A 20,618-nucleotide genomic window follows, 5' to 3' on the forward strand; every position below is an offset into this window, starting at 1 on the left:
TGTTTGAGCTGCTTCGTTCTCCATTGGCTGTGTATTTGGTTTTATTTGTTCAATACCGCCTTTAAGCCATGTGTAAGTATTCATGTCTACCAAGAATTGCGGACATCTGATACACGCACTGATATTAGTTTACTAACCCTAATGAAGTGAGTCTCAGTGGATTCGAATAGCCAATTTACCCTCCCCCTTCCCAATCCTAGACATCAGATACTGTATATCAAATGATTGTGGTTGATGAATGCTTTTGAAATAAATCGTTGTTGACCCCTTCTGAAGTTAGTAAATAGAAGCCAGAGAATCAATTTTATCTGATATTAAACCTTTGTTGCTTTTATGAGCCAAACATAGAGTACTGTTGAACTGGTCCCAAGTCAGTTAGAATATGATCCCTGAGCCAATTTATTTCAGTTCCGTGATGCAACTACTCAGTGGCTACTGCCTATTTTCTTGACATCTCTGCCTTTGCTTACGAGTCAAAGATTGATGGGAGTCTGATGAAGTAGATTGACAATATAACTAACTAGTCAGGTATACTGCCAGGCCATAAGACAGATTCTCAATTCCAATAAAAGGGCAAACGCCACCATAGGAAAACAGTTTAGATCCATGAGAAAGGATATTGGTTTGAAAGCAGTGGCATAGTGCAGTTTTAACTGCAACAAAGTAGCACCTCCCTCAGTTCAGAGATGCTTCTAGATTTATGGATCCCCTTGACCGACATGTAGTGCACCTTCCTGACTTTGGTTTTTGAGCTAATGATTACGTGACCTACACAGGCAGGGGGAAGTAGCATGCAGTTTACTTTTTCCCCTGCTATATGTATCTCCAATGCGTATGCAAAGCCGTGGCTAATTTGCACTTCACACAATTGCTAAGTCAGAGCAGTGCCAAGAGAAATGATGTCCGAAACAGATAGAAAAAATGAGGCGAGAACTTACTGGAGTGAAATGAGCTGTGCTTAATTCACTAGTTAAAATAGTTATTGTTTTTCTCTTTTTTTCTTACCGTAACAGTAGGATTTATGTCACTAAAGATAAGTGAGACAAGACAGATCTGACTTAATGAGTCAGGACATGTAGGTAATTAAGCAAAAAAAAAACTGCAGATGTTGGGAATATAAAACAAAATCAGAAAATGCTGGAAACACTCAGCAGGTCAGTTCCTATCTGAGGTGAGAACAGATAAAATGTCAGTTGCAGATCACTTATCAGAACATCAATCTGTTCTCTTCACAGATGGGAACTGACCTGCTGAGAATCCTCACCATTTTCTGTTTTTACATAAGTTACATGGAGTCTACAGCTCAGAAACAGGCCATTCGGCCCATCTGGTCTATGCCGGCATTTATGCTCCACGTGAGCCTCCATTCACCCCTCTTCATCTAACCCTATCAGGATAGCCTTCTATTCCTTTCTCCCTCATGTGCTTATCTAGCTTCCCCTTAAATGCATCTATGCTATTTGCCTCAACTACTCCTTGTGGTAGTGCATTCCACATTCTTACCACTCTTTGGGTAAAGAAGTTTCTCCTGAATTCCCTTTTGGATTTATTAGTGACTATCTTATATTTATGACCTCTAGTTTTGGACTTCCCCACAAATGGAATCATTTCCTCCACGCCTACCCTATCAAATCCTTTCGTAATCTTAAAGACCTCTATCAGATCACCCCCTCAGCCTTCCCTTTTCTAGAGAAAAGAGCCCCAGCCTATTCAGCATTTCTTGATAAGTAAATCCTCTCGGTTCTGGTATCATTGTTACGAATCTCTTTTGCATCTTCTCCAATGCCTCTATATCCTTTCTATAATATGGAGACCAGAACTGTGCACAGTGCTCCAAGTGTGGTCTAACCAAGGTTTAACATAACAAGTTCAACATAACTTTGCTGCTTTTAAGTAATTAAACACATACATCATGTCCCAAGCCTTCCTACATGAGATGATTTTTAAAATATTCATTCATGGAACATGGGCGTCGCTGGTTAAGACCGGCATTTATTGCCCATCCCTAGTAATCCTGAGAAGGTAGCGGTGGGCCTTCTTCTTGAACCGCTACAGTGGTGGTTTGATGTAACCGAGTGGCTTGCTGGGCAACTTCAGAGGGCAATTAAGAGTCAATCATGTTGCTGTGGGACTGGAGTCACATATAAGTCAAATCAGGTAAGGGGTGGGTGGGTGGGGGGGGGGGGGGGTTTCCTTCCCTAAAGAACATTAGTGAACCAGTTGGGGTTTTATGACAATTGCAGCTTATCCAGATTTAAAAAAAACTCAATTAAAAGTCTCAAACTTCCATGGGGGGGGGGGGGGGGATTTCAACTCACATTCTGTGGATTATCAAAGATGCAAAACAAACTCTATGCAAAACAAAACATTTTTCCCATTCTTGTCAACAAACACATCTCCCAGTGCCTGCCTGTTGGAGGGTGCACTCTCCCATATATGTGTGTATAAAATACCCAGAACAGGGAAGGGCTGCGCCACAAAATCCCCAACTCTCCCCCCCCTCCCCCTCCCCCTCCCCAACTCTCCCCCCTCCCCCCTCCCCCTTCCCCCTCCCCAACTCTCCCCCCTCCCCCTCCCCCACTCTCCCCCCCTCCCCCTCCCCCTCCCCCACTCTCCCCCCTCCCCAACTCTCCCCCCTCCCCCTCCCCCTCCCCCTCCCCAACTCTCCCCCCTCCCCCTCCCCAACTCTCCCCCCTCCCCCTCCCCAACTCTCCCCCTCCCCCCCCCTCCCCCTCCCCAACTCTCCCCCCTCCCCCCCCCCCAAAACTTAGTTGCCTCGTGTTGATTGGCATGTGGCGACAATTCAGCGCGCGGGAGAAAGGGGGAGGAGCATTCGGAGGTGGAGGGGGGAGGCGGGGAGCTCCGCCCCCTCCCCTTTCGAGCAGCCGACGGATCAATCAAAATGAGGGCAGGAGTTGTGGGCGGGGGTCGGGGACTATCAATCAATCAAGGTGGGTGGGGCCAAAATGATTGAGAAGCTCCTCCTTCCAAAATAGATTGGTCAATCAATCCATCAATCAATCAATCAATCAAACGGGCATTTCCGGCGCGCGAGCGCTCTTCCCTCTGGCGACCAGAGTTTTGAAATTCAAACTAACCGACAAGGGAAGGGTTTTTTTTAAAAAAAACAGTCTCGCGGACGCGGTGCGCGAGGACGAGAAACGGGAGTTTAAATTAACCGTCAGTCCCCTCCCCCCCCCCCCCCTCAGTCATAACCATGTGAAACCCAACCCCCCGACCGGCTACGGCGGGCAGTTAATAGCAAGAAAGAAAGGGAGCGAGAGGAGTAAATAAATACTCGACAACTTCTACATGTTTTTAAAAGTTTTTATTTTTGCGGATAACAAATGTCATCGGATATTTATACGTAAACAAAAACAATATATCTATATGTAGAGAGAGCGAGAGGGGGGGAAAATGGCAGCGTTGAAAGTCAAAGTACAGAGTTGTGGTTCGGCTGAGCCCCGATTGCCGGTGGCGGCGGCGGCAACGGCAACAGCAACGGGGGCGGGGGCGGTGGTGGTGGTAGGGGAAGGAGAGCAGCAACAAGCGAGCGGAGATTTACCACCGCCGCCGCCGCCGCCTCCTCCTCCTTCTTCAGCAGCTCCGCACCAAGCCCGGGATTATCAGATGGAGGACCTAGAGACTGTCGCTACCGTGGGTACGTTCGGAGCATTCGCTGGCACCTCTCCCGGGAAAGATATTTCTGCACCCCCCCCCCCCCCCGACCCCCGCCCTGTCAGTCTGATTTTATGGCCTGTGTGTGGTATTTTTTTTTTGCAATATCTTTTGCAAAATGCAGTTTGCGTTGCATTCATTTTTTTTTTAAAAGTACAATTTTCCCAACTATTTTTCACTTTTATGTTGGTTGCAAATTTGCTTTTTGTTTTTTTTTAAAAAAAGCATCATTATTAAATACTTTTAAAAATTTTTTGTGCAAACCATCAAGGATTGGTGACCAAGGGGTGTAACATAATGTCCTAAGTGTATTTTTAAAAAATATATGGCAAGTTGTTTTAAGATGGTCCCAAATTGTTTTTTTTCTGGTGGCCTCAATTTTCGGTGAAGTTTTGTATTAATTTTTTTTTCGCCTTTGGAAAGCTATTTCTGCAGTGATGATTGTGAAGGGAATTTGAGAATGAAGTGCAACCATAAATCAATGTGGATTTTGCTTGTTTGTTATGGGGGGGGGGATTGAATTGTCTTTGGTGTTGTAGTTGTAAGTTTTAAACTTTATCTTAATCCTGTTTATTCAGTGGATGTGGTGCTGATGGTGTTTAGTTGGATGTGCTTTCAGGCATGAAACTGGGCAATGTTTCAGTGGTAATGATAGCTTTTAAGGACTATTTGTTTATCTATCTATCTATCTATCTATATTTATAGGAGGAAACATCATAAATGAACTCTTGGAACTAAACACATAATGGATGGGATAATCTGTATTATGATCAACAATATATTTCACCATGGAAACTTCAGGGTGTTAATGTTATTTTAATAGTAGAACAATGATAGCAAAATAGGATTTTCCATGATCTTATTGGAATAGTTGGTTTCTGTTTCTTTTTCTAGTTTTGGTATTTATTCAGCTTTACCTGCAGATTTATTTTGCGGTTTTAAGTGCTCCATTGTTTATCCATTCAATTTTTTTTTGGTCAGTGCTTTTCAGTAATGCTTAATGGTAGAGGGGCGAATTTAAAAAAAATCGTTTGTATAAAACACTCAGCTGTATTTGATTTTTTTTTAACCCTTCCAGAAAACTGGGATGAGAGCTTTTTGAGCTGTATGGAGTGACGTACTGCTCACAAGCCTGACACTGGTGGGAGCTAATGAAGTATGAATTAAGATTATTGAACAAATGTTGTTTATGCATTATAACATGCATAATTGCCTTGCATTATAACATATTTACACTGTAGTGCGCTCTGAGTCTTGGGCGAGCAATCTGTATTCTCTGCTTTTCCACGTTTACTGCTGCAATCTAAACTGCATTATAAACCTGTACATGCTGATGTGCTGAATTATACTTGTGTTTAGCAGGCAGTGTGTTGTGATTGAGGAACTTGCAGTGGGTGAGAAGATCTATCAAAACTAGTTTCTCTGTTGCTACCAGATTTGCAAACAAGGCACCTATATTTTCAATGATGCCAACAAGTGAATGGGACTTGTGCATTTAGAGTCTGCTGCAATGCATGATGTAAAAATACATTTTAAGCCTGTTAACTCTATTAAGATGTTTCCTACATTCTATTTGTAGCAATGTGCTAAATAAATCTAGTAATAACACTAAACATTTAACTCAGACAGTGGAGTCCATTAACTGGATGAAAAAAGTGAATGTGATTGATCTGTTTAATGATGAATATGAAAAGTACGTATATAAATGTTGGGTGAGGACAGCATTGGATTATCTGTGATGGCCCCACTATTGAATAGCTTGCTGATACTTGCTATGCAGATTCTCGTGGACTTTTGCTACTCTGAACCAGTACCCTAGCATCTTTAATGAGAGGATGGGAGAGGGGACAACGCTCAAGTGCAGCAGCCAAAAAAACCCTTCTCACTATAGGAGTTAATGCAACTAAAATTGATTCACCTATTTTGACTACTTATCTTAAACCTGGTTTCTTCATTTGATTACTACAAATGTTCCAGATTATAGGTTATTTTGGAATTTGTACTAAATGCTTCCTATGAGCCCCTGGAATGTTACAAAAACTTTCTCTTAGTTTGCAACAATGTTCAACTAACAGGGTATGCATAAGATATTTTGGGAATGTACAAAGTTAAGCTTTCAATTAACACAAAGGACATCAAAAGGGTCACTGTATGTTAATCATAATTGTGCACTGTATAGATGTGTTATGCAGTATTATGAATATTGGCCATTGTTTATTTATGTTAGCTTTCCATGTGTTACCAATTGTTTGCCAACCCATCAGTTTATCATGGACCTTCAGTCCTGAAAACTATAAATAATTTGTCCTGATACCATAGAAGATTTGTTACAATCTAGCTTGCTTTACATAGTAAAAATGTAACATTTTTAAAATGAGAATTACTTTGGCCAATTGTAATACAGACATATTGTAATACAATATGTGCTCAGTGACTTACCTAAAAACACTATTGCGTGAGTCACTCTTTTTGTTCACTGTTTCTGGATGATGCTGATGAGAGCGCATTTATTACCCATCCCTAGTTGCCCTGAAGATGATGGGCCTTCTCCTTAAACTGCTGCAGCCTTGTGCTGACCCACGATGGCCTTGGGTATTTCCAGGATTTTGACCTAGTGGCGATGAAGGAGCAGCTATATACTTCGGGGTGGTGTGCGACTTGGAGTTGGTGCAATGGTTTTCCGATGATATTGGTGGTAGATGTCATTGACCTATTTATTGAGGGTAAAATTGTTATATGTTGCCTGTAAGTTACTTTTTGTTTTAATTGGTTGCTATAATCACTTAATGATCTTGAGAAATTTGTTAGTCAGATTATATTGGGCAGTGTTTCTAAATTTGGTGAAAGTTTATTTCCATTACAGAAAAACTAGTGATTTTAAACCTATGTAGAAAAATTGGGGGAGAGCATCAATAAATTGATTTGTGCCTCTCTTCAGGGACTGTGGTAGAGTGTGCACTAAAATACAATACAAAAGTTGGGTTACATTTAAGTGCCAATACTTCTCTGGTTGCATGCTTTCTGAATACCCCCATATGGGCAAGTGATTACACAAATTATGGATCACCCACAACTTGATTTTGAAACTTAATGAATGTTTTATAATTTGCTTCCCTTTGAAAGATTGACAAATTTGACGTTTCTTGAGAGTTTTGAACCTATTTCTACATTTTAAACTTTAATGAGTGTTATTGATGGTATTTTGAGCTTCTGTATTTTGAAGTTTTATTTAGACTATATACATTACATTTCATGAGTTGCATTGAAATACTCTCGCGTCTTGTGGCACTGAAGTTAAAATCGAGAATCCTGTAAATTTAAATTAAATAAAATTCTGTCTTTATAGTGATTTAAGAATTAAAAATTTGCTTGGCTGTTTTCTGAGATACTATGAGAGGTGTGTTTTTAAACCTTAAGGCCATTGAATATTCAGCAGAACTGTCCTTCCTCATTTTGTGGCTTCTCGTATTGTATTACTTTTCTCCATTTGGGAGAAGGAGCTTTGACATCTGTCACTGAGCTCCTGTTTGTGTGTGTCTCAGTGTGGTGCCTCAGTATTCAGGCTTATTTTTGTCAAACTGGTCAGGTCCTGTATTGATTCTGGTTTGCTTTTGTCAGTGAATGAAAAAAACCTGCCAGGCACAGTTCCTAGCCCCTGGTAAAACTCTGCCGTTTCTAGGAGGGGTGGGCGGGGGCAGAAAACTTTCAATTCATGACTCAGCATCGGGGTGACCTATCCTTGTTACACCTACAACATACAGTATACTGTGAAGTGATAAAAGACATCAGATTATTCAGTTGATTGTTTGGGATATTGCTTTGTTGAGCTATGATCCAAGCGTTCCTGTGTGACATTTCTATGGATTGTCCAGGATTACTGTTGCACTTGTCACCTAATGATTCTGCAGTTATAACAGCATTGTTGAAATTTTAGTAGATTATATTCTCCTCTTTCCAGTTGTCGATACAACTGATATACAGAAAACAAGAGTTTGGCAGTGCTAAATGGAATATACTTCAATGCATGGAGTCTAGTGAAATAAGGCAGATGAGCTGATTGACATGTGGAAGTATGATCTCATTGCTATTACTGAAACATGGCTTAAAGAAGGGGAAGAATGGCAGCTCAATATTCCTGGTTACAGGGTTTTCAGATGAGATAGAGAGGGGGGTTAAGAAAGGAGGTGGAGTTGCAATATTGGTTAAAGAAACAATTACAGCTGCAAAGAGGGATGATATGTTAGAAGGATCATCAAATGAGGCCATATGGGTTGAACTGAAGAACAAAAAAGGAGCAATCACACTGCTGGGAGTGTACTATAGATCCCCGAACAGTCAGAGGCAGATAGAAGAGCAAATATGTATGCAAGTTTCTGAGGTGCAAAAACAATAGGGCAGTAATAGTAGGGGATTTCAACTACTCTAATATTAACTGGGATAGAATCAGTGTAAAAGTTATAGAGGGCGCAGAATTCTTAAAATGCATTCAGGAGAACCTTTTTAGCCAGTACATAGCAAGTCCAACAAGAGGGGGGCAGTTCTGGACTTAGTTTCAGGGAATGAAGCTGGGCAGGTGGAAGGGGTATCAATGGGAGAGCATTTTGATAGTGATCATAATTCAGTTAGATTTAGTGCAATTAAAAGGAAAAGGACAAAGATAGATCAGGAGTAAAAGTTCTCAACTGGAGAAAGGCCAATTTTACTAAGCTGAGATGTGATTTAGCAAAAGTGGACTTGAAACAGGTACTTGAAGGTAAATCAGTGTCAGAGCAGTGGGAGGCATTCAAGGAGGAGATAGTGAGGGTTCAGATCAAATATGTTTCCACAAGAAAAAGGGTGCAACTCCTAAATCTAGGGCCCCCTGGATGTCAATGAGCACACGGGGTAGGATAAGGCAAAAAGGGGAAGCTTATGTCAGCCTCAATACTGCAGAAAGCCTAGAGGAGTATAGAAAATGCAGCGATGATATTAAAAAGGAAATGAGGAAAGCAAAGAGAAGGCGTGAAGAAATACTGGCAAATAAAATCAAGGAAAACCCAAAAATGTTTTATAAATACGTAAAGAGCAAAAGGCTAATTAAGGAAAGAGTGTGCCTGTTAGAGACCAAAAAGGTAACTTGTGTGTGGAGGAAGATGACGTGGGTATGGTTTTTAATGAATACTTTTGTGTCTGCTCTCTCAAAAGAGGGGGACGATGCAGACATTGTAGTTAAGGAGGAGGAGTGTAAAATATTGGATGGGATAAACATAGCGAGAGAGGAAATATTAAGGGGATTAGAATCTTTGAAAGTAGATAAATTGCTAGGCCTGGATGAAATTTATTCCAGGCTATTGAGAGAAGCAAGGGAGGAAATAGCGGAGGCTCCGACCATCATTTTGCAATCCCCTCTGGCTACAGGCATGGTGCCGGAGGACAGCTAACGTTGTACCATTGTTTAAAAAGGGAGAAAGGGATAGACCAAGGACAGAGGAGGAATTTCTTCAAGCAGAGGGTTGTGAATCTAGGAATTCTCTACCTCAGAGGGCTGTGGATGCTGAGTCATTGAATATATTCAAGGCTGAGATGGATAGATTTTTGGACTCTCGGGGAATCAAGGGATATGGGGATTGGGCGGGAAAGTGGAGTTGAGGTCGAAGATCAGCCATGATCTGATTGAATGGCGGAGTAGGTTCGTTCTTAGACCGAGTAATTACAGGCCAGTCAGCCTAACCTCGGTGGTGGGCAAATTATTGGAAAAAATTCTGAGGGACAGTATTAATCGCCATTTTAGAAAGGACGGATTGATCAAGGACAGTCAGCATGGATTTGTTAAGGGAAGGTTGTGTCTGACTAACTTGTTTTGAATTTTTTGAGGAGGGTCGATAAGGGTAGCGCGTTTAATGTAGTCTACATGGATTTTAGCAAGGCTTTTGACAAGGTCCCACATGGCAGACTAGTCAGAAAATTAAAAGTCCATGGGAAAGTGGCAAGTTAGATCCAACATTGGCTTAGTGGCAGGAAGCAAAGAGTAATGGTTGACGTGTTTTTTTGTGACTGGAAGGCTGTTTCCAGTGGGGTTAAGAACATAAGAAACAGGAGCTGGACTAGGCCGTACGACCCCTCGAGGCTGTTCCGCCATTCAATAAGATCATGGCTGATCTTCAACCTCAGCTCCACTTTTCTGCCCGATCCCCATATCCCTTGAATCCCCTAAGAGTCTAAAAATCTATCTATCTCAGCATTGAATATACTTAACGACTCAGCATCCACTGTTCTCTGGGATAGAGAATTCCAAAGATTCACAACCCTCTGAGTGAAGAAATTCCTCCTCATCTCAGTCTTAAATGGCTGACCCCATATCCTGCAGCTATGCTCTCTAGTTCTGGACTCTCCAGCCATGGGAAGCAACCTCATTGCATCTACCCTGTCAAGCCCCCTCATAATCTTATGTTTCAATGAGATCACCTGTCATTCTTCTCAACTCCAGAGAGTATAGGCCCATTCTACTCATCCTCTCCTTATAGGACAACCCTCATCCCAGGAATTAAACTAGTGAACCTTTGTTGCATCGCCTCTAAGGCAAGTTAATCCTTCCTTACGTAAGGAGACCAAAACGGTACACAGTACTCCAGCTGAGGTCTCACCAAAGCCCTGTACAATTGTTGTAAGATTTCCTTACTCTTGTACTCCGACCCCCTTGCAATAATGGTTAATATACCATTTGCTTTCCTAATTGCTCGCTGTACCCGCATGCTAACTTTTTGTGTTTCTTGTACGAGGACACCCAAGTCTCTCTGGGCACCAACATTTAATAGTTTCTTACCATTTAAAAGATAATCTGTTTTTCTATTCTTCCTACCAAAGTGAATAACCTCACGTTTCCCACCTTATACTTCGTCTTCCTGCCCACTCACTTTACCTGTCTTATATCCCTTTGCAGACTCTGTCCTCCTCACAGCTTACTTTCCCCCTAACTTTGTATCGTCAGTAAACTTGGATACATTACACTTGGTCCCTTCATCCAAGTCATTAATATAGATTGTAAATAGCTGAGGCCCAAGCACCGATCCTTGCGGTACCCCACTATTTACAGCCTGCCAACCTGAAAATGACCTGTTTATCCCTACTCTTTGTTTTCTGTCCTTTAACCAATCCTCTATCCATGCTAATATGTTACCCCCAACCCCATGAGCCCTTATCTTGCGTAGCAACCTTTTTATGTGGCACCTTATCGAATGCCTTTTGAAAATCCAAATATACAACATCCACATGCCTTGATCCGCAGGGCTCAGTACTAGATCCCTTGCTTTTTGTGCTATATATCAATGATTTAGACTTAAATGTAGGGAGCATGATTGAGAAGTTTGCAGACGATACAAAAATTGGCCATGTGGTTGATAGTGAGGAAGAAAGCTGTAGACTGCAGAAAGATATTAATGGACTGGTCAGGTGGGCAAAAAGTGGCAAATGGAATTCAATCCAGAGAAGTGTGAGGTAATTCATTTGGAGAGGGCAAACAAGGCAAGGGAATACACAATAAATGGTAGGCTACTGAGAAGTGTAGAGGAACAGAGGGACCTTGGTGTGCATGTCCACAGATCCCTGAAGGTAGCAGGACAGGTAGATAAGGTGGTTAAGAAGGCATACAGAATACTGTCCTTTATTAGCCGAGGTATAGAATATAAGAGCAGTGATGTTATGCTGGAACTGCATAAAATACTAGTTAGGTCACAGCTAGAGTACTATGTACAGTTCTGGTCATCACATTACAGGAAAGATGCGATTGCACTAGAGAGGGTACAGAGGAGATTTAGGAGGATTTTGCCAGGACTGGAGAATTTTAGCTATGAGGAAAGATTGGATAGGCTGTTTTCTTTGGAACAAAGGAGGCTGAGAGGAGATTTGATTGAGGTGTATAAAATTATGAGGGGCCTAGATAGAGTGGATAGGAAGGACCTATTTCCCTTAGCAGAGAGGTCAATAACCAGAGGGTATAGATTTAAAGTAATTGGTGGAAGGACTAGAGGGGTGTTGAGAATTTTTTTCACCCAGAGGGTGGTGGGGGTCTGGAACTCACTGCTTGAAAAGGTGGTAGAGGCAGAAACCCTCATTGCATTTAAAAAGTACTTGTAGGTTACAGCACTTCGAGTGCACATTCAAGACTACGGGCCATAAGAGATAGGAGCAGGAATAGGCCATTTGGCCCCTTAAGCCTGCTCTGCCGTTTAATGAGATCATGGCTGATCTGATTTTTAACCTCAACTCCACTTTCCTGCCCTTTCCCCATATCCTTTGACTCCCTTGCTGATCAAAAATTTGTCTAACTCAGCCTTGAATGTATTCAATGACTCAGACGCCACAGCTTTTTGGGGTAAAGAATTCCAAAGATTCACGACCCTCTGGGAGAAGAAATTCCTCCTCATTTCCGTCTTAAACGGGTGACCCCTTACTCTGAGATTATGCCCCCTAGTTTTAGATTACCCCATGAGGGGTAACATCCTCTAAGCATCTACCCTGTGGAGTCCCCTCAGAATCTTGTATGTTTCAATAAGATCTCCTCTCATTCTTCTAAACTCCAATGAGTACAGACCCAACCTGTTCAATCTCTCCTCATCAGACAACCCTTCCATACCCGGAATCAATCTAGTGAACCTTCTCTGAACTGCCTCCAATACAAGTATGTCCTTCCTTAAATAAGGGCACCAGAACTGTATGCAGTACTCCAGGTGTGGTCTCACCAGCACCCTGTACAGTTGTAGCATGACTTCCCTGCTTTCATACTCCATCCCCCTAGAAATAAGGGCCAAGAGCTGGAAAGTGGGATTAGGCTGAATAGCTTTTTTTCGGTCAGCACATACACGACTGGCCAAATGGCCTCCTGTGCCATAAATTTCTATGATTCTTCTTGGTTTTAGTGGATCCTTGGATGTGCATGTGTCACAATAGTAACATCATTGTGCATGTTGCGATGCTGACACATCTTGGGACCCAATTTTCAGCATCGAATTCTAGAGGGGAGCAGCACTTCAAGATTGAGTTAAAGTGCTTTGCCATGCCTATCGCAACTGACCTGTGGTACCAAAAGGAAAATTAGAGTGGTATTCAAAGAGGCAATGTTCTGATTATTGGCCACCCAAACATCAGCCTGAAGCGCACCACTGATCAACATCCCAGAGATTCGAGTAAAGTCAGGATTTATGGCTTATAATAAAGATGACACAAGAAAGGAATGAAAATGTGTATCAAAGTGTAGCTATATTAACAGCTTTTATACTATGGAATAATGATGGGCTTTAAAGTAAAATATCCAAAGTGAAATATATCTGTAAGCATCAATAATGACCATAGCTAGATTATTAACAAAATGGATGCGGTGCATACAATGATTGCAAAATACTGTTCGTAACATACTGCAAAATTAAAGTTTACCATCAACTGTTTTATATTTTAAAAATCTAGATATGTACACATTTTTTTACTTTTGTACTGAACATATGAATTAGATCTGTGACAACTTTTAACTGTTCTCCTGTGGCGTTGCCCATAGTCTTATTTTGTGCAGCTTTATGTATAGCACGTAGTGCACAATGTACTCTGTTTCTAAGGTGGAGCTGTGTTTTATGCGGCCCATGCTTTTAAGACGACAAAAATCTTGTTGCTGCAAATAAGGACAAGTCTGAGGTCAGTTTAATTGTTTGTGCTAGAAGTTTGCAGATTTGTAAATTTCCTTCTTCAGGTTAATCTGCAAATTTCTCGCATTAAAAATAAACTAAAATAAAACTGAAAATAATCTATAATTGATCTCAACATGAAATGAGCACTTTTCTGTTGTTACAGGCTCTCGAAACTATATATAATAGGTATAATTAAAATGGGCATCTATAGAATATTGATGGGTCTATTTCAGTGATACTGCAGGTTTATTCTTTTAGCCCTCTGATACAATGCAGATGCTTGTTCACTATTACAAGTTAATCTTACTTTTGGTTATTCTTCCATGAGTCACTAACTTGTTTTTCAGGTGTTTAAAAAGCCAGTGGCCTAAGCTAACTTTTATTGCAGATGCTGACATTGAAGGGGTTGGTTGGTCACACCCAGTCACTCTTTCCTCATATCAATCAAGCCATGACTTTTGATAGTTCATTTTGAATGTACAGCATTTCTGGCATTGTGATTGAATAGAGTATGTGGATCACTATGACTGAGTTACAAGGCTTTAATTTTCATGAATTATTAAAAAGATCTGGGTAAGAAACAAACCTTGCCATTCCACCCAAAAAATTCCGGGATAGAAGGCGGTGGGGAGGATGGGGATGAAGATCAACATTACAAATCACTGTGCTTATTCATGAATGAGTTGCTGGAATTTGCTAGCAGTTTCGTGGGATCAGTTTGGCAGCCAGTCAAAACATTTGTATGGATATCGCCATGACTTGTTTATAACTTTGTACTGAATACTGTAAAAAAATAAACCTATAAATACTTTAGCTCCTATCATTAGAAGTTTTTTTTAGCAGGGGTGGGAAGTTCCGTTCCCCAGATTTTTTAATGACAAAAAAGCAAATTTCTGGTGCTAGCCCATAAAATTACCCAATTTATTGAACTCCGTTTCACATCTTGATAGGATTTGAACATTCAGCCTTTAAAGTTGCTAGTCCACTACCATAACCACTACACCACCAAACTAGTTATATCACAACTACATTATTCAATGTAATCAGTGAACAGGAGCAGAACTGCAGCTAAGATCAAATAAATTCATGACAGAAACCTTCAGCTGGTGATATCAGTAAAATTGGTCTAAGTTTTATACTCCCTCACAAGATTATCCTGTGTTGAATCTCAAAATTATGGCATAAACTTCCCCTCTTACATTGTAAACTTATGAATCCAACTATTTGTACGCATACAGGGGAATTACAATAATGAGCAGTTCAGATCCTATCTGATGATTTGAAAGTAAAGCTGAGGATATTATTGCAGCTATTGGGTTAAACTACACCTCAAAACATTTTAATACTTGGAGATTTTTAAATTTAGTTCCTGTGGTTGTTGTTTTTTGTTGAGCACCATGTCTTGAACAGTGGTGACATTTTTGAAAGTGATTTTACCCTAAGCCCCTACCTACACAAACTCCAAATCGTTTGGAATTCCACTCAGCTATCCTGCTCACTCATCCTCACTGACCTCCACTAGCATCCATCCTCCAGGACGTAGATATCAAGATTCTCACCTTCATTAACAAATCTCTCCATATTCTCTCCACCCTAATTTTGCCACATGGTATTAACATTTTAATTGCAACCATATTTACTAACATGCTTTGTTCTGTGGTCAATTTTGAGGTAAAGAAAGTACTTGCAATTATATAGCGCCTTTCATGACCTCAGGATGTCTCAAAGCACTTCATGGCCAATGAAGCCCTTTTGAAGTATAGTTATTGTTGTACTGTAGGGAAACGTGGTAGCCAGTTTGTGCACAGCAAGGTCCCACAAACTGAATGAGATAAATGATCAGATAATCTGTTTGTCTTGTGGATTGAGGGATGAATTTTGGCCAGGGCACCGGGAGAATGCCACTGCTCTTGATCAAATAGTGTTAAGTGATCTTTTATATCCACCTGAGAAGATAGAAGGGACCTCTGTTTAACATCTCATCTGGAAGACAGAGCCTCTGATAGTGCAGCACTCCTTCACTACTGCACTGAAGTGTCAGTCCAGATGAGGGGCCAGATTTTGCTGAAAAAATAACGGTGTCTGAATGACGCACATCGTTATTAATGTGCAAATCAGCCAGCAACTTGTAGCGAGGAAGAGATGCCTTGTGAATCACCAAAGTTGCTGGCCGATTTGTGCTGCTCCGCTGTTAGCTTCACAAAAACGCCATCTCGTCCTTAACCTCCCTGTGATTTTCATGAATTTGCTGCATTGGCACATTGCCCATTAAACTCGCCACAGAAAGTTAAGTCTGGTAATTACCAGTGCAAGTACCCTTTTAATGATGTGATAATTGTCATTGACTGCCAATCAACCCCTCTCCTCTCCTTTGTGTCTTTTGTTTGTCTCTCTCTCAATCCAATCTATCTTTCACTCTCTCTTTCTCTTTCTGTACCTGATTTGACATTAAATTCACCCTCTCTAATTCAACCTCATTCTCAGTTCTTCCTCTGTTTATTTCTCAATCCTTTAATCTTATTCGTTAAGCAGTCACTATGTCCCATTGTTCACCAAGGTCCCAGATGCCCTGTTTCCCTCGCTGCGCCGTTATCAGCTCGCACTTCCAGCAACTTTGTGGGCAAAAAATTTAAAAACCTAAATGTGTAATTGCATATCTAACCAATGGGGCATGCTGCAAGATGCCCCACTCCAGCAAAATCTGGCCCAATGTGCTTATGTCTCAAGTGGGATTTGAAGCCACAACCTTTCGACTATCACTGAGCCAATGATCTTAATCTCTTTTTGGATTCATATTTATCTGAGTAAAGTAGCCATTTGGTATAAAGTGTAGTTAGTCGGGATCAAGATAAACTATAATTAACAACAAAGCAGAGAAATAAATTTGAAGGACTAATGATGGAAGCAATGGTTAAATGCTGGCAAGCATTTTTGAAATATCTGAAGGATGGAACCTGGCTCCTCTTCTGTTGGCAAGTAGAAATTCCAGCTGTGAGCTATTACCAATGGCCCAAGGAGTGAAATAACCAACCTGCCTGCCCAAGATAGACAAAACATCCGCTGGGACAAGTTTGTGAATCAGTATTTAATTGCGATGCTCATAAGAGTGTAGCCATTCTAGATACTGCTGACAACAGCCCAGTTTTACTTCAAGAAGCCAAAAACATATTGCATTGTGAAATTGTTCTGTGTATACCGCATAACAACAGTTGGACATTTTGCTATCACTTTCTCACTATTGACATTGAACCTTCCTTATCTAAGTAAAACCAAATTGTTATGATTGTCTTAATGGTCAGAAAGTGTCAGGTTGGTTCAATTGTTAACACCCTCACTTCTGAGTTGGAAGATTGTGGGTTAATGTTCTATACCAGGATCTGAGCACTAAATTTAGACTGATACTCCAGTGCAGTGCTGAGGAAGTGCTGCGTTGTTGGTGGACAGTAGCTGATGAGCTGTTAAACATTTGAACCAATCAGATTGCTCAAGATATCTAATTCACACTTTTTTGCATTTGGTGTTTTTCTTCACTTAAATCAGTAAAGCTAACAATAACATTTGTAATGTACCAAACATTTGGTACATTTCTAAAAGCCTCCCACTAATCTTACAAATGAGGTTTTCCATTTAATGTTAGAAATGCAAAAAATAGATTGTTCCTTCATATCACTGCCTTCATTTTGTGCTCAAAGTGGAGAACACTTTCAATTTCCAGCATCCAATGTGAAAATGAAGTACTCCGAGGCATAGCATGGTTAGATGCAGAGTAAAGCTCCCACTACTCTACAATATACTTCAGTCCCAATGTCAGAAGCACTCTTTCTCCTTCATCTCTAGACTCAATTACTGCAGTGCTTTTCTACTGAGTTCTGCCTTTTACAAATTGCAGTTTGGCAAAACGTTGCCGAAGACATTCTGTCCCACTCAATGCTTAGTTTCTCTATTACCCGTATGCTCACCAACTTCCACCACTACTTTGTCCTCATCTACAAATCTTCCCATGGCCTTTCCCTTCCTACCCTGCAACCTTATTCAGCCCTATATTCCTGTGTAAACCCTCTGCTCTCTCGAACCAGCGTCCTTTGCATCCTCTGTTCTCCTTGCTTTATTTTGACTGTAGGATCTTCACTCATTTCGGCCTGGCACCCTGCAACACTCTTAAGTCCTTCGGCCTGGATTCTCACTCATCCTCCTTCAAAAGCTTCCTCAATCTTTCTTTTGGTCACAGTCTCCAATCCTTTTTACTTTTTTCTGTTTCTGCTTTGTATATTTAAGTGAATGCTTTGGAATGTCACGACAGTGTGATAAAATGCTATATCATTCCTTTTTTGTTTGCTCTCTTGATCCATCTCTATCTCTACTCTATTTACTTTTTTGTCTCTTACCTCTTTCCTCCCCCCCCCCCCCCCCCCCCCCCCGCAAAATCAACTTGAGCTCATCCAAAACTGACTGTATCCTAACACACCATGTCCCGTTCACCCATCACCCGTGTGCTTCTGACCTACAAGTGAGGCAACATCTGGAGAAAGAAACAGAGTTAACGTTGCAGGTCAAAGATCTATCGTCAGAACTGGAAGATGTTTACCAGGTCTTTGACCTGAAGCGTTAACTCTTTCTTTCTCCACAGATGCTGCCTCGTTTGCTGAGCTTTTCCAGCAATTTCTGTTTTTATTTCAGAATTCCAGCATCCGCAATATTTTGCTTTTGCTTCTGACCTACATTGGTTGCCGGTCCACCAGCATCTTGATTTAAAATTCTCATCCTTGTGTTCAAATCTCTCCATGGCCTCACGACTCCCTATCTCGGTAACCTCTTCCAGCCATACAATCCTCCAAGAACTCTGCATTCCTCCAACTCTGGCCTCTTGTGCTTCCTTGATTTATTTTGCTCTACCATTGGTGGCCGTTCCTTCAGCCATTTAAGCCCTAAGCTCTGGAATTCCCTCCCTATTATGTCTCTCCTTTAAGATGCTCCATAAAACCTATATCTGACCCAGTTTTTAGTCACCCTTTCTAATATCTGCTGCTTTGGCTCAGTATCAATTCTTGTCTGATTATGCTCCTCTGAAGCTGCTTGGGATGTTTTCCTACGTTGAAGGTGCTATATAAATGCAAGTTGTTATTTTCTTCTCCCTCTAATGAAATCTCTAATCTGTGTGTAGGCTGAAGGAACGGCCACCAATGGTAGAGCAAAATAAATCAAGGAAGTAGTAAACGAGAGGGAGAACGCAGCTCTGAAAGGAATATAGAAGAGAGGGGTAATTGAGGCTTATTGGCTTTAATTACAGCCAGTAACATTTAATACTTAAAGGCCACAATAAAACCTTTATCAATGACAACCTACCAAACCTGCTGAGCACTTCAACATCCAGAGTAGGGTTGGATTTGTTCAGGGAAGGTCATGCCTTACAAATCCGATTAAATTCTGAGGAAGTGACAGAGGATTGATGAGGGTAGTGCAGTGGATGTTGTCTACATGGATTTTAGTAGCATGTGACAAGGTCCCACGTGGCAGACTGGTCAGAAAGGTAAAAGCCCATGGGATATAGGGAAATATGGTGAATTGGATCCAAAATTGGCTCAGTAACAGGAAACAAAGGGTAAAAGTCGATGGATGTCTTTGCTTATGGAAATCGGTTTCCAGTGGTGTGTCACAGGGCTCAGTGTTGGGTCCCTTGCTGTTTGTGGTATATATTAATGATTTGGACTTGAATGTAGGGGGCATGATTGGCAAATTTGCAGACGACACAAAAATTGGCCGTGTAGTTCATAGTGAAGAGGATAGCTGTAGACTCCAAGAAGATATCAATGGGTTGGTGGAGTGGGTGGAAAAGTGGCAAATGGAGTTCAACCCGGAGAAGTGTGAGGTAATGCACTTAGGGAGGGCAAACTGTAAAAGGGAATACACTGTAAACGGGAATATATTGAGGGGTAGAGGAAGTGAGAGACCTTGGAGTGCACGTGCACAGGTCCCTGAAGGTGGCAGTACAGGTAGATAAGGTTACGAAGAAGGCACACGGAATGTTCTCCGTTATTAGCCAAGGTATAGAATACAAAAGCAGGGATGTAATGATGGAACCGTATAAAACGCTAGTGAGGCCACAGCTGGAGTATTGTGCGCAGTTCTGGTCACCACATTATAGGAAGGATGTAATTGCTCTGGAGAGAGTACAGAGAAGATTTACAAGAATGTTGCCAGTGCTTGAAAGTTGCAGGTACGAGGAGAGATTGGATAGGCTGGGGTTGTTTTCCTTGGAGCAGAGGAGGCTGAGGGGTGACTTGATTGAGGTGTACAAAATTATGAGGGGCCCAGATAGAGTAGACAAGAAGTACCTGTTTCCCCTAGCGGAGAGTTCAAGAATTAGAGGACATAGATTTAAGCTGATTGGCGGAAGGATTAGAGGGGACATGAGGAAAAACTTTTTTACCCAGAGGGTGGTGGGTGTATGGAATTCGCTGCCCGAATTGGTGGTAGAAGCAGGGACCCTCAACTCTTTTTAAAAAAGGTACCTAGACCTGCACCTAAAGTGGTGTAAGCTGCAGGGCTACTGACCGGGTGCTGGAAGGTGGGATTAGAATGGGCACCTGGTTGTTCTTCGAGCCGGCGCGGACATGATGGGCCGAATGGCCCCCTTCTGTGCTGTATCTTTTCTATGGTTCTATTTTTAATTAAGTTGCTGTTGGGCATTGCAACTCCTATTATGTTCTCTTTCTCCCCTGACCCCATCTAAGCATTTTTTTGCCTGAAAGCATTGCTTCATGCTGGGATGTGGTTCCACTGGCACAGCCCTCTGATACTTCGGTTAAGTGACCATTCTTAATGTGTGATCTTTGCTTAGTTTCAGCTAGCTATTCAAGTGAGATCGATGGGGGCAAGAGAGAATCCGAAACAAAGCCAATCTTGCCCTCTCCTTACATCCACGTGCACGCTTTCCAGTAGTGGATAAAGGTGGGACGAATTCTGATTGGTTTTATTCATCCACCCCCCCCCCCCTCATATTTTATTGGCACGGTCATTAGTTAATACAGCTCCAAATCTGCCACAGTTGAGATTAGCTATCTCATGATAGATTAGGGATTAAACCTGGAATCTTCCTGGTCTGTACCGCACAATTACTCATCTGGTAGTGTTTGTCTGCTGAGCTCGTGCACAGTTCTCTAATGTTAGTTTTCAGCAAAAAATATTCTCTGCTCACCTTTCGCATCAATCAACTCATTGGATTAAAAATATGACTGAGAAACTCCCCGTGAATGCCTTGCTGTTCCACATGTCTAGGCTCAGGATAAT

General features: G+C 41.5%; 1 protein-coding gene across 4 annotated transcripts in view; it reads left to right on the top strand.

Moving 5' to 3' along the window:
* Positions 1-3,208: 3,208 nt before the first annotated feature.
* The window catches only part of prkx (protein kinase X-linked), a 125,655-nt gene continuing 108,245 nt past the window's right edge, over positions 3,209-20,618 (top strand). For 2 of the 4 annotated variants that reach the window (XM_067985697.1, XM_067985696.1), the window contains exon 1: positions 3,213-3,661. In XM_067985697.1, the coding sequence (XP_067841798.1) occupies positions 3,418-3,661 (244 nt within the window). In that variant the 5' untranslated portion in view covers positions 3,213-3,417. Of the gene's footprint in view, positions 3,662-20,618 lie in introns of all 4 variants that reach the window. The other 2 variants (XM_067985699.1, XM_067985698.1) reach the window with 2 other exon arrangements.

Source organism: Heptranchias perlo, chromosome 6 (assembly GCF_035084215.1).
Source record: "Heptranchias perlo isolate sHepPer1 chromosome 6, sHepPer1.hap1, whole genome shotgun sequence".
Taxonomy (NCBI): domain Eukaryota; kingdom Metazoa; phylum Chordata; class Chondrichthyes; order Hexanchiformes; family Hexanchidae; genus Heptranchias; species Heptranchias perlo.